At 45.8% G+C, this 14,764-nt stretch overlaps 1 protein-coding gene across 9 annotated transcripts in view; it reads left to right on the plus strand.

The window, feature by feature from the left end:
• The window catches only part of MCF2L2 (MCF.2 cell line derived transforming sequence-like 2), a 3,251,461-nt gene that overhangs the window by 3,095,817 nt on the left and 140,880 nt on the right, over positions 1–14,764 (plus strand). For all 9 annotated transcript variants that reach the window (XM_069618639.1, XM_069618638.1, XM_069618642.1 and 6 more), the window contains one exon: positions 7,806–7,892. In XM_069618639.1, the coding sequence (XP_069474740.1) occupies positions 7,806–7,892 (87 nt within the window). The remainder of the gene's footprint in view (positions 1–7,805; positions 7,893–14,764) is intronic.

Here is a 14,764-nt window from a genome sequence, read left to right on the forward strand (position 1 = left end):
AAGTCTGACAATGGAGCACCGTTTACAAGACTTTAACAATTTTGCTGAGTACTTGGGATTTAAACACTGGTATGTCACCCCATTATGGCCTCGAGCAAATGACACTATTGAATTATTCATGAGCAATATAAAGAATACTCTGCAGTTAACCTAGCTTTCAAATCGACCAATGGAGCAGGTGCTTTTTCAGCTATTACAGGACTATCAAAATACTCTTAACAGCATGACTGGGAATTGCCCATCGGAAGTCATGTTTGGGAGAAACATCAAAACACGATTGCCACACCCTCTACCATCCCTAGATATGCATCCACATGATCTAGCGACCAGAGAATAAGACACCAAGTCCCAAACAGAAAAGAAAAGATGTGCAGAAAAATTAAGGAGGGCTAAGACATATTCCCTAAATGTTGGTGACGCTGTTTTGATAAAATAATCAATGACTCATAAGGCTATGACTTAATTTTGTCCTGACCCTCTCATTATAAAGTAGACCAAATGTTCTTTGATAATTGCAGAACACGTGGCAAAGAAATCACCAAAACTCGTTCTTCAAAAGATGTTATGAAATGACACCATTAGAACTCAGATTCAAATGTCAGTGACACTGAATCTTGCTACTCTGGAGACAGATTACAACCCTGGCGTTGGACCATGGTGCTATTAGCACCATGGTCCATGCCGGATTCCGCCATGGTGGATGGCGGATTTACCGCCCCATTCCAAGGTTGGCGGGGCGGTAAATCCCCATTCACCATGGCCCCTTCCCCATTTCTGGCCCATAGGGCTCAATGGGAATGGGGAAGGCGCTAATTACGGCACCGCAAATTACGGTGCCGTAATTAGCACCAAGGTCCCTTAGCGGGTTGGACTTTAACGCCTGCAAAAAGCAGGCGTTAAAGTGTGAATCGGGCGTTAAGGGTTTAACGGCGCCGCAGCCTTTTACGGCGCCATTAACCCCTTAACGCCAGGGTTGTAATGAGGCCCAGTGAGCCATATGTCACTGACTATGACATTGATGTCTTGGGAGGATAGCTCAGGGGTAACATGCTCACCTTGAAAGCAAGATACGACACAGGTTCGATCCCTGAGCCGTGCTTAGAAACCTCTGGGTATTAAGCGCGTTATAAATAACCAATTACAAATTACAATTACAAATGAAGGAGTGGCAGTAAAAGAGAGAAATACCTCCATGTCTGGCTACAGAAAAGCCTGTCCAAATATGCAAGAGACTGGTTTGATAGATCGAGGCAATGGGTTTATTTGACTTTACATTCAAGTTGTGGGGAAGTTGTAGTTTCTGTTTGGGTTTTCTTGTGTACCCTTGTCAGATTGCTATTTGGAGAAATAACATGTTATTAGGTATTAGGGAGGAAGTGACGCAGCAAACGTGGATTACCGTCGGGAGGAGAAATAAAGCAGGTTTTACAGGTGCTCGTGTCTCATGCGTATTTATTTTGTGAGGAGCCTGACTTACATCCTGACATTATGCGACTTGTTTTGGTGCGATACATCAGAAGTATGAACTGCTGCTCTCCCACTTACATATCGAACAGTGATAGAAATGCCTTTTTCTTTTTCTTTACATCACAATGACAGGCTCTTTAGGAAGACACCCCATGATATTGCAGCATGAAATATTTTGCCGAGTTAAGAGGCCCCGCAAAAATGCTGCAATAAATGTAATTTTGTGTTGCAAAACGTGCATTTTTATGCTGCCAAATATTTTATGCGTCAATATCCTGCCGGGTCTGTTTAAGGACCTGTAACTGTACAATGCACTCCCTGATGTTGTGTCCCCTTTCCATATCCATTATTGTTCTGTTGGGAACTGAGTCCCATTTCTGTTGTTGGTTATGTTGACGTGGGCTGCGCATCATGTACAAGGGAAGAGGCGGGGTTACAGCCTCAGGCGCCAGTTTTTCGCGCCGGTGAATAAAGAGATAAGAAGCATACAACCCCGGCTCCCGCGTCTTATTTGTTATATTGATTGTGCCGGCCTCATTGCGTTACTACTTGATTCAGATGCTAGTCTGAACATAACAATGGCGACGAGGATCTCCTGACCGGGCTGTCGCGCCCGGCTGAACCCATTTGTTTCGTGCTGCGGTAAGGTGCGAGAGCCGCACTTACTGTCCTCGTAGCATTCCATTTTATTAAAACGAGTGATCGCTCACATGCTGGCGGCAGCTGCGACGCGGAGCGCGGTGCTCATCCGCGCGCACAAGCACACATCAATCAGTGCAGCGTGTGACACGGACCATGAAAACAACGCTGTGGCCCTTCCTACGCTCCTGACTCGTATTAAAAGCACTCCGTCCTGCACTGCAGAGAGAGACTTGCCCGACAGCCAAGTAAATCATTATAGCTCACGTACCTGCAGCCATGTCAGAGGACAATCTAGATAGCGGCCTCCAAAGCCCTCAGACCAGCTCCACTCCCAGACATGCCAGCAACAAAGAAGAAGGCAGCTCTGAATCTCTGCATCTACAAGCAGTGCCACATTTCAACATGACAGACACCAATAGTCTGGCGCCCAGGTGGGCCAGGTGGCTAAAAGAACTCCACATTTACATTGATGCCTCCGGAGTGAGAGAGGGACGCCGCCTGAAAGGCATCCTTTTACACTCACTGGGTACCACAGAATGTGATATTGTCTTTGAAATGCCTGATTCCAGCACTAACTCATTCCAAGGCATAATTGACTCACTGAACACATATTTTGCACCCTTGAGAAATGTTGATTATGAGAGTCATGTATTTCACACAACTACCCAGGACAAAAATGAAAGCATGGATAATTTTGTCATGAGACTAAGAAAAAGAGCCAAATATTGCGATTTTGATAAATATTCCATGGATGAGGTACTCAAATCTCAAGCCATTGCAGGCTGTGGAGCCCCTGAATTTCGCAAAAAATTGCTGCAGAATGCTAGAAGAAATACTTCAAATAGCAGGGGCTGATGCAGCATTAACGCTGCAAACTGAGTCACTAGGAAACATCACCATCACGCAGACTGCAAATGCAGCAACTGTTTGCCCAATTCGCACCCCGACCGACTCGTCAGATCAAAAGAAATGCTACAGATGCGGCTTTCGATTTCCTCATGTGGGACCATGTCCTGCCATAGGGCACCACTGCGACAAATGTGGGGGGGAGAACCACTTCCAGTCAGTCTGCAAAAACATTAAGTTCTTTCAAAGCAGTGAGGTTAACAGAGAGCCAGGAAGACAATACGGCAGAGGCGCAAGGCGGGAAGCCCGCGCAAAAACACAAACCACTCCGCCACATCCAACATGCCGCGCTAGCCCAGTTCATCAAGAGAGCACACCCCATCCCGGTGGCGGGAAGGAAGGAGAAACACATTGAGTCATCGCAACAGCCGACATCATTCTCCTCATCGAAAACCGCGGCAAAGGATCAGATACCTGGACGAGTCACCACAAGACAGAAGAAACGCTAGATCATTATCGTCCAGTGGAGAGAGAAAACGATCATACGTTCATGCCATTGGTAATGACACAGCAATTGAGTACAGACCCACGTTGTTGCTTCAGCTAAATGGACAAAATTTAGAATTCCTCATTGATACAGGAGCTACTGTCAATGTTATAAGTGACATAGTATACCAAGCTCTTGATGTGAAGAAAGAATTACAAAAGGCTGACACATTAGTATGTCCATATGGGTCCAACAGGCCACTGGACTGCAAAGGAATGTTCACTGCAAAATGCCAGTACAAAGAGCAAAAGCAAAAAGTAACAATATACGCCATTAAAGGGGAAGTCCCAGGGGGCAGCATATTAAGCTTCCGCACAGCCATTCAAATGGGACTTATCAACATTATGTATCAAATCATGTCCGCCTACACTTCCAGCGCAAAGGACATGATTCAAAAGATGTTTCCAGCCTTGTTCAAAGGACTAAGCCGTCTAAAGGACAGGCAAATCAAGCTACACATCAACCCACATATACCGCCGATAGCTCAGCACTATCGAGGCACTCCGCTCAACATACAAAAACAAGTCGAGGATGAAATACAGTCGCTACTACAACAGGACATTATTGAGCTGGCGTTCGGCCCCACACCCTGGGTCTCACCAATTGTACCTGTACCCAAGAAAGACAGCACATCAAGAATATGCATCTGTGCTGACATGCACGCCCCAAATGTAGCCATTGAAAGGAACGACACTTATCCCCACGCGTGACAGACATGATGCACTTACTGCACTGGGCCACCATATTTTCAAAATTAGATTTGAATAAAGGCTATCATCAGCTCAAACTTCATCCCTCATCTAGATATATCACCGCGTTTTCAACGCACCTAGGATTGTTCAGGTATAAGAGATTAAGTTCCGGAGTATCGTCGTGCTGCAGAAATCTTCCAGAATGAAATCCACCAGATCATCAAACACATTCCCCATTGCCTGAACTATAGCGACGATATTCTCATCTTTGGGACTTCACAAGCCAGCCATGACGATACCCTAAGGAGAGTCTGCATGGCACTAGAAAACATCCATCCCACCTTGAATCCTGAAAAGTGCAAGATCAGCAAGACCACATTAAAATACTTTGGCCACATATTTTCCAACAAAGGTATGCGCCCAGACCCTGAGAAGGTGCATGCACTAGTGGATGAGCCAACCCCCACTTCTCCTTCAGCTATACGCTCATTTCTAGGAATGGCCAGTTACTGCACCAGATACATCCGAGATTTTGCATCGGTGAGTACACTGTTAAGACTCCTCACAGGGAAAGACCACGACTTCCACTGGACAACAGAGTGCGTAAGTGCTTTTCAAGAGATCAAACGTCATATTGCATCAGCCTCATGCATGGCCTATTATGATCCTACATATGACACTGAGCTCACCGTAGATGCCAGCCCCGTTGGCCTGGGAGCCATCCTAGCACAATCCAGACCCGGGGCCTCTCCAGACTCACCCAAGCGCATAGTGGCTTACGCCAGCCGAAGTTTATCACCAGCAGAGTGCGCCTACTCTTAACCTGAAAAAGAGAGTCTCGCAGTCGTATGGGCATGCGAACATTATCATCTCTTTCTGTACGGCCACCCTTTCACTGTTGTCACAGATCACCAGGCCCTCACCACGAGCTACGGAAAGCCCACCGCTAAAATACCACCACGCATAGCTCGTGGGGCCTGAGGTTACAAGAATACTCTTTTACCATCATACATCGTCCAGGGAAAGACAGTAACCCAGCAGATTTCCTATCAAGATATCCTATGCCGGCCCAAGAAGAACGGCAATCAACAAAACCAAACCAATACGTCAACTACCTGGTCAGCAACGCACTCCCCAAACACATTTCTACGGCTCAGTTGGTGGAAGCCACGAAACATGACATACTGCTCTGCATTGTACAAGAGTGTGTGCAAACAGGATGGTGGCACGATAAAGATCGCGACAAATCGACCTTATCTGCCCAAGAAGAAGCACAACTGCGCACTTTCAAACTAGTGCAACACATGTTATCCATGGCCCCAGAGGGGTTGCTCCTCAAGGAAAACAGGATTATAATACCTACCAGCCTACAAAAACAAGTTTTGGACATAGCTCATGCCGGGCATCGCAGAGTGGTATCCACAAAAGGGCAACTCAGGACAAAAGTCTGGTTTCCAAAAATGGACGAGAAGGTAGAAAGTCTCCTGAGCACATGCCTCACGTGTCAAGCAGTAGCCCCAAGGACATTCCCAGCACCACTAAAACCATCCGAAATGACATTGCAAGTTTGGGATGAAGTGGCAGTTGATATGTTTGGACCTGTAGCTAATGGAAAGTATGCCCTAGTAATTGTGGATGAAATGTCACGCTTCCCGGAAGTCCACCTCATACACTCAACCAGTGATCAGGCCGTGATACCCGCCCTGGATAAGACATTTTCCGACTATGGAATTCCCACAACAGTTAAGTCGGACAACGGGCCGCTTTTTAGTGGTCATGACTTTGCAATGTTCGCAGAACACCTAGGGTTCCAACACCGAACAATAACACCACTATGGCCTCAAGCCAATGGGATGGCTGAAAAATTCATGAGCAGTTTCAAAAGAACACTGCAGGTCTGCTTCATCACTAATGGGTCATTTATGCAAGCCATCTGCACACTGTTGAGAGAATATCGCAACACTCCACATAGCATCACAGGTGAATGTCCATCCACACTAATGTTTGGGCGAATCATAAGGACAAGAGTCCCTCACAACCCTCGAGTCCGTCCACCTGCGACCATCATTGAAGATGCACGAGCAAAAGACAAGGTAAACAAAGCAAGCATGAAGACATACTCTGACCACATGAGACATGCAAAACCATGTCAAATTCAAGTGGGTGACACCGTACTGGTACGACAGGACCAGAACACCAAGGACACCCCTGCATTCAGACCCGAACCCATTAAAGTGACTCACACCAATGGATCAATGATAACGGCGGCTAGTTCCCGCAGAACCATCGCAAGAAACTCATCATTCATCAAAGTCTTTGATGGCTATCCCGAACATGATCAAGAGGCTGTCAGGTCCACATACGAATCCTCAGATCTGCAGTCTGAATACAGAGAAGAAGAGCGGGACGCTGACGACAGTGACAGCGACACCTCAGCAAACAGGATCATAACCCCAAGACGAAGCACTTCTGAAAGGACCATACGCAGACCCACCAGATGGATAGAAGAAATGAACTGACGCCCATTTCTTCTTTAAGTTGCGGGGAGTTCCATTTCTGTTGTTGGTTATGTTGACGTGGGCTGTGCCTCACGTACAAGGAAGAGGCGGGGTTACCGCCTCAGGCGCCATTTTTTCGCGCCGGTGAATAAAGAGATAAGAAGCATACAACCCCGGCTCCCGCGTCTTATTTGTTATATTGCTTGTGCCGGCCTCATTGCGTTACTACTTGATTCAGATGCTAGTCTGAACATAACACCTGCCTCTACGTGAGTGCTGAGAGTTTGTTCAACAATAGTGCTGGAGTACACTCCTGATGCTGATGTGTGCAAGGTGGCTGGGCATGGCATCATTTGCACTGCCGCACAGCCACCTGGAAATGCACAAGTCATCTTTGTGCATAAAGTGACCTGTGTCTTTCCAAAAATGAAGCCCCATTTTTGGAGAAGTTGCCCTGTGCGTTTGCGCTACATTTAGAAGGAATTTCTAGTTAACATGAAATTCTTAGCAGTTTACACTAACTCCATGAAGGGCTGTTGGCTGTGATTACATTTTGGAATAATTTTATTTATCCTGCTATGCTATGCCTTAACATCACATGCTTGGCTGCAGTTAATGCAGAAATAACAATAGTTTCAAAGCATTTCATTCATGGTACTCATGCCATATGCGTGAATTATAAAGCATGGAACTTCTATTATTCCAGTGATTTACTGATTCCAACCAAATGGAAGCCTAATACATGTTCTACTTGTAAAACAAAAACGTTACATAGGTATTATGGACTAATAATGCAGTTTTTGGGTTCTGGCGACATTTACGAGCCATTCGCCCATTATATGTTGTATAATGATGTCATCATACCCCGTTAAGAGCATAATCTGATTGAAATGCACAAGGATACGCGATGTTTCCTATGTCTTCGCCATTGCAAGGGGATTTCACGATTGTCATTCACGTGTGGGGGTATCTGACAAAGTAACAGATTTTAAATCAGAAGGCAGAGAAAACATCAAGATACGTGTGTCACGCGCCCCTTCAGAAGCAGTAGATTTGTGTTTAGTTCCCACTTCAAAGTGACTCAACATAAATATATTTGTTTTCTTATCACAGAGGTTTTCGGGAAATCCATTTTGGTCCAGGGTGAATGTAACAACTCCAGCACCACAAGACACGTCACAAGATCTACTTCACAAACAGGTATTAATAGCGCATGCTTTCCATGTTAAACTCAGTTTCCCAGAAATACCGGGAGCCAGCTGTGGGTTCTATCATCTCACAAAGGTTGTTTGCATACAATATTGTGGATCCACGCATGCATATGTTTAATCAACCGATAGATCTTGCAAAAAGATGATTGTGCAATTAGATGAATGCACAGAGACATCCAAAGTAATGGTACTGATCAAGAAAGATTGCACAAATAAAAAGAGGGTAAAAAGGAAGGATTTTGAGGTACTAAAGAAATTGAGATCTCCAGCATCCCACTGAAGTACATTTTCAAGGTAAGTAAAGTAAACAACATTGGCATTTTGCATGCTAATTAAACATGATTAACATCTGCCAGTTATGGGTGCTGTGACGATTCACTAAGTGTTGTCACTTCTCCCCAAGGTGGAGCCCTTTTCCATGAGGCTAGGGAGCTGCGGCCCCTACCCAATAGTCCCTCTAGGGGTGTTTTAATGCTGGAGGACCTCATGGGGAGGGACTCTCCCACTGGGGATGAGGACGATTACCTTTAGTACAATCCATTGTACAAAAACACACTGCCACAAAAGGTAACTGGAAGCACTTGTGGACCGGTAGAGGCATGGGGGTAGTAGAGAGGTCTCTGCTTCATGCCAGTGCAAGCGTAAGGCCTATCAGAGGGCCATCAAGGGTCAGGGACCCACACCAGGGCGAAGAGTGCATCCAAGGAAATCTTCCAGTCCACTGACCACCAGAGAAAGGTCTGGGACCCTAAGACAAGAGAACAAAACTTCAGAGGAAATCTTCGTCATACCACTGCCAGAGATAACCCACTGACCACCAGAGAAGGGTCTGGGACCCTAAGAGAAGAGAACCAAGCATCATAGGAAATCTTCCTCATACCAGTGACAGAGGTAAGTCCACTGACCACCAGAGAAGGGTCTGGGACCCTAAGAGAAGAGAACCAAGCTTCAGAGGAAATCTTCCTTGTACCAGTGGCAGGGATAACCCACTGGGCACCACGGAAGGGTCTGGGATCCTAAGAGAAGAGAACCAAGCATCCAAGGAAATTTTCCTTGTATCAGTGGTGTAAATAAGTACACTGACCACCAGAGAAGGGTCTGGGACCCCAACAAAGGAGAACCAAGAATAAGAGGAAATCTTCCCTGTATCAGTGTATTGTATTATATTGTTTATTTATAAAGTGCGTATACACAAAATGAGTGCTTCAAAGTGGTGAGGATAAGTCCACTGACCACCACAGAAGAGTCTGGAACCCCAATATGAGTAAGATTTGGAACTTTGTTAATTTAATGAAAAAGTGTCAAGATAAAACCCAAGTTGAAAAAGAACTTACAAACAGCAGGAGAAGGAGTCATTATCCTGGTAAGAAAACTGAATCCTTTGAAGTGCACTGAAGAGGCACCAGGGGAAGGGAGTCATTCCCCCTGGCCTTGTTGTGAACTGTATTGGAAAGTGCAGACTAGTACCAGGAGAAGGGAGTCATTCTCCTGGTCCAGAAAGTTGACTGAACAAAGTGCTGGAACTAGCAGCCAGGGAAAGGGAGTAATTCCTCCTGGCGTTTTAACATTTTGGGAACACCACTCGTATACCAGGAGAAGGGTGTCATTCTCTTGGGGAAATAACTTTGTTATATTGCCACAAGCTAGGGGAAGGGAGTCATTTTCCCTGTGTAAGGAACTCATGGTGGCAACAGTAAAGACAGACACAAGTGATCACAGTTCAAGTTTGTTTATCAAACTGTTTGTGCAGGTTGGAAAAACGCTAAACCTAAATCTAAGATGGGAGCAAGCTACGACCATCAAATAATAATAATAAGGCAGTCCTAGTGGCGTCTTGTCAAATAAAAGGGCCTATACTAAGAACAACCTATAACCAATCCTTACAGCTAAAAATAAAAAGAATGTGGGATAGGGTTCACAAGAAAGATAGAAGTGTTCACAAATGATAAGTCAGGATGTCGTAGCCAAGTGTCTCCCTTTCCCATGTTTTGAGTACGGGACTCTTGAGCACAGCACACACTTGAGATTTCTCAGCACGAGACGACAGTTCCAGCTTCAGCTATCAGGACTTTCGGTGGTTGAGTCTATTTTCTACAAAGTCTCTTGCCTCCGAGGACCTGATGTGGTCAAAGTAACAAACAAAATGTTCCTCTCCAAATGTACATTGGGTAATGACTTTTCACCTCTGGGTCCCCCTCTTTCGGGCTCAGACCCCTCTCGAATATCAGCCCCCCGCCGTTGGGTTCACTATGGCTTTTTCTCAAAACCATTTAACTTGTGGCATTCGCAAGCCTTAATGTCTTTTTAAACAGTTCACTGTGGACATCCCTCTGTCGGGTTCACTCCTTTCAACACACTGTTCGTTGGGACTTCAGACCTTGCCCTGTTCTATTGGCATCCCTCTGTCGGGTTCACTCTTGCCAACCACACAGTCTTTCTCTTGAACTCAATATGCAGGATTCATTTCCACTAGCTTTCCAATTGCGTGCAGGTCAAAGAATTTCGACAGTACAGGGGGTTTTGCAAGACCCCTGTATGACCACTTTGACCTTTTCCTTGTGGCTCTCCTAGAGCCTCCTGCTATCGGTTGTTTCACCAAACACGGGATCAACCAGAGTCTCTTGAGTGCGCACCCATGTGGTGCCGGACCCCTCTGCAGCTGGTTTTTCCTTAATGTTAATAGTTCTTTGAACCTTCCTTATTTTGCTACTTTGCGTCTTTTGTTCAACACAGTTCGGTTTATTATAGGCTCTCCCTTCGACTCACCGGCTGTGATGAACCTCTTGGCTTTTCTTGTATCTGGAGTCAAGGACTGTAGCATGTAGCAGGTGCCTCTCTCTGTCCTGCTTATCAGCGTTGGCATGCTCTGTGTACCGTTGACATGTGCTGCAACACATGCAGGATATTGTTCATGGTCTTACGATTCCTTTCGCGGTGGCTTCACAGGTCTGGGCTGGAAAGGGCAAGGTTGCTTCTCTCCTTGTCGCCCCTTCGGTTCTCGCCACCTTTCTCCTCTTCTTGAACTGCCGTACTTCAATAGCTGTCTCTTTGTGCGGTCTGCCTTTCTCGTCATGTGCTTTGGTGCTCCACCTTTATCCCTGTGGGGCAGGAAAAGGGCCGACAGGTGTGTGTGGTTCTGGTCAACTGCCTGACTCTGCCTGACCCTTGTGTTGGGACATGTCAGGTAAATGGCTCTAGTGTTAGTCTGTTGTCTTTCATGGTGCAAGAAAGTGTTCATGTCGGAAAGGGAGGGGGGAGGGCAGAGTGTCTGAATATCCTATGTGATAGGCTAGGGAAAAGGTGTTATAAGAAGGGGGATACCTCGTCCCACCCGTCAGTGTCCCACTTCCACTCCCCCAGGACCCCCATCCAGGTGATCCTCCCTCAATTGTCCTCCCCCAGGAACTGAATCCAGTAGCAATGGCTGTGTCCTGGCCACCGGAATGACAGATCCCCGGGGACTAGTCAGGGAGACACCTTCAGTTTTCTTACACCTGATACCTTTTTTGCAAGAGAACATTTTGGAATCGCCACCCATATACCAGGAGAAGGGAGTCATTCTCCTGGAGAAGGAATTTTTTGTTGGGTTATCTTTAGTTATAGTGTAAGGGATAGAAGTAGGTTGTTACACAGGATGGTGGACTTTTCATTTGGACAGACATTCTGACAGATCCTTTAGTATTAGTTTGAGGCAGGGAAATCCCTCTTAGACATAGGGATACTGAAGGATATTTTACTATCGATAAAAGTCTATAACCACAAACATGCCACCCTTGTGTCAGCATTGTTCTTCGACACCCTTACATATGGTGTCATGAGTGGCATCCAGCCCAACTGGATGGAATCCACAAAGTCATTGAGGCGAACAGTAGAACCTCCAGCCCCACTATCAGAAACCCTGAATACCTTGGATTTGAAACCAATGATTGCCCCTATGGAAACGGTACTAGGTTGGGACTCACTTTGGGTTTTCTAACCTCCAAGGTTATCATCCTGGTTAGGAAAGATGTTGGTGGAAATTGTTACGAACTTCTGAGTCCCTGTGATTGTTGGATCCCCAGGAGAGATAAGGTGATACTCTCTTTAGACCTTCAGATCAGTATACCTACCGGTTTAGTCACAAATCTAAATTGGCATGGAAAACCGAGGTGGAAGAACGGGTTTAGAGTACTACCCCTCTTCTTCTGTAACAAAAACCTCAAAGTCATTCTTTTGAATGTCTCCTTTAACCCTATTACGATTCAGAGGGGAGACTTAGTTGGATATTTGATCTATGAGATTTCCAGGGAAGACCCACAACGACAAAAGCGAGAGAAAACCATCACAGACCCTGAGAAATCCTATAACTAGGAAAAAAGTAGGACATTTTTTCTAACTCATGCTTAATTGGAGGCAGAGTTGGTCCCTGACCATCATATAAATCAACCGAGGGATGTCACTACCTTGGAGGAAAAGAGGTCGGTTCAATTCCCAGAGTTTCGGGAGACCTCTTGCTCAAAAGAAGAAGAGAATCTTAAGACTCTCAAATTTCCAGCCTACCTGTCATCCCAATAGAGTGGGGTTCTTATAAAACAGTAGGAGGATGATAGAGGTGAGAACATCATACTTGGTACAATGAGCTCTGAAACACCCAAACTGCAGGAAGAAGTAAAAGACCTGCTACCTTCACAAGTCGGTGAACGCTTGTCCATTCCTTCCATTAGAGAAAAAAAGGGGATCATAGTACTCCATCTCCAGAATGATCACCCACTAAGCTATCGTGTGCTATTTAGGTAAGGGAGTGGATACGATTGGAAAGAGATACCCCTTTGACTTAAATCCACCTCCCACCTTTTCATCCAGCAAAAGGATGGGAGAAGTTTGGCAGATCTAATGGACACTCCTCCGTTGTACTTCACTACCATTGAGAAGATCTCAACTGTGTCCTCTTTCCCCACTGACAACCTGGAGGCTCATGAGACCCCCTTTTCTTTGGCCTTTGGTCGGAGTAAATCCCCAGTAGAACAAGAAAGGAAAGAAAAAACAGGTTAGTGCCCCAGGGGAAGTTGAAACTTTCAAACAGCTAATGGAAATCAAACTACCAGGGAGCTCAAGAATGAAAAAAACCCTTGGTAGATATTTTTATCATAGGGCGCGAAGAGAGTCTGATACAATCCTCTCTACCCTCATCGGTCACACAGGATTCTCTGTGCTATTCATGTCGTTTGGTCACCCAACAAGACACTGGGGGTCATTATGAGTTTGGAGGTAGCCTCCAAACTCGTGTCTGGGTCCGGGTTCTCATAATGGGGACTTAAGGGTAATTCCAACCTTGGAGGACCCGGTAAGTCACCATTCTGAAAACCATTCCCCATTCACATTCGAGCACCCATATGGCTCAATGGCAATGGGGAAGAAGGTAATAATGGACTCGCAAATAGTGGGCCTGTTATTAGCCCCCTGGTCCCTTAGCGGCTCCCGCTAAGGGGCGGCTGGTAAAACTAAGGGACGTCGGAATGCGGCAGTAAGGGGTTAACGGCACTGGCATCCTTACCGGTTCCGTTAACCCCTTACTGCCGCACTCGTAATGAGGCTCACTGTCCTCCCAATTTGAGAATTTCTTCCTCGTCATCATCTTTTCAAGAACCCAAAAAGGTAGAAGTGGTCCCAAAGAAAGATCCCAAGGCATCTTATTGCAGTATCCTCTATGCACATAACTCAAAAGTAATACTAGCTTTTGAGGGAAAAAAAAGCAAAAAACAAAGTAAAGAAAAACCAAAGAGAGAAAAGAGCAAATATTTATTTTCTGGAAACCCTAACCATTACAAAATACCCACCATCTTCTGTTTAAATGCCCCTAAGGAAAATCCTCCCCAGCTGCTGAGACTCACAGCAGTTGGGATGTGGATGGCCAATAATTGGCTCAAGTTAAATGGAGAGAAGACGGAGGTGTTGATCGTCGGCAAGGCCTCTGTTGGCCCTGGCTGGACCTCAAAGTACTGGCCGGCATGTCTTGGTCCTTGTCTGAAACCCTCTGTCGTTGTCAAGAACCGTGGTATATAAGTTATGGCCTCTGGATCTAGCGAAGCGCAAATCTCCTCTGTTTGCCAAACTGGGTTTGCAAAACTTTCTTGAAGAAGGTTCTTCCCTTTCACCCCAATGAGGCTAGGGCCAACATTGTGACTGCCTCCATTATGGGGTCAATAGATTACTGCAATGGAATCTATCTGCGCCAGCCTGAAGCGCTTCACCAGCGCCTTCAGATTTTGCAAATGCAGCAGCTAGGCTTGTCTCATTCTTGTGATCTTCTACTGCGTATCCACTGGCTGCCTATTAGAAGCCGGGTGAATTTCAAGATTGGTCATCATGCCATTCATTCTGCTGGGGCTGAATTTGTTTAATCTAAACTTTCTCTCTATCAACCTAAGAAATGTCTTCGGTCATCTAACCAGTTTCTGTTATCTGTAGCCCACTTCCAACGTACTTGTGTGGGGGGCAGATCCTTTTCTGTACTGGCTCCCTCTCTGTGGAATGCCCTGCCCCTGCACTTACGGGCCATTCATGTTCTTGCCATCTTCCGTAAACAGCTCAAAACACTGTAGTTTTAATGTTAGTTGTTCCCTTATCCTCTCAGGATTTAGCGCCTTGATGCCACCAGGTCTTTGTTGCGCTTTATAAATCCATATACAATACAATACATCATTCTGGGGAGGAAAATCTGGGCTAACCTAGATAGGAGGAGCAAAGGCTGCTCAATACATCCCCAGTTTCTATCTGAAGCGTGGAAAGAAATTTCCGAGGGGGCCGTTCAGTGCATAGATGGGCATACAGAAACCTTCAGAAACCTGGACTGTCTGCCGATTGCAGACCGAAAAGGGACAC

Source organism: Ambystoma mexicanum, chromosome 10 (assembly GCF_040938575.1).
Source record: "Ambystoma mexicanum isolate Mex_15411 chromosome 10, UKY_AmexF1_1, whole genome shotgun sequence".
NCBI lineage: Eukaryota > Metazoa > Chordata > Amphibia > Caudata > Ambystomatidae > Ambystoma > Ambystoma mexicanum.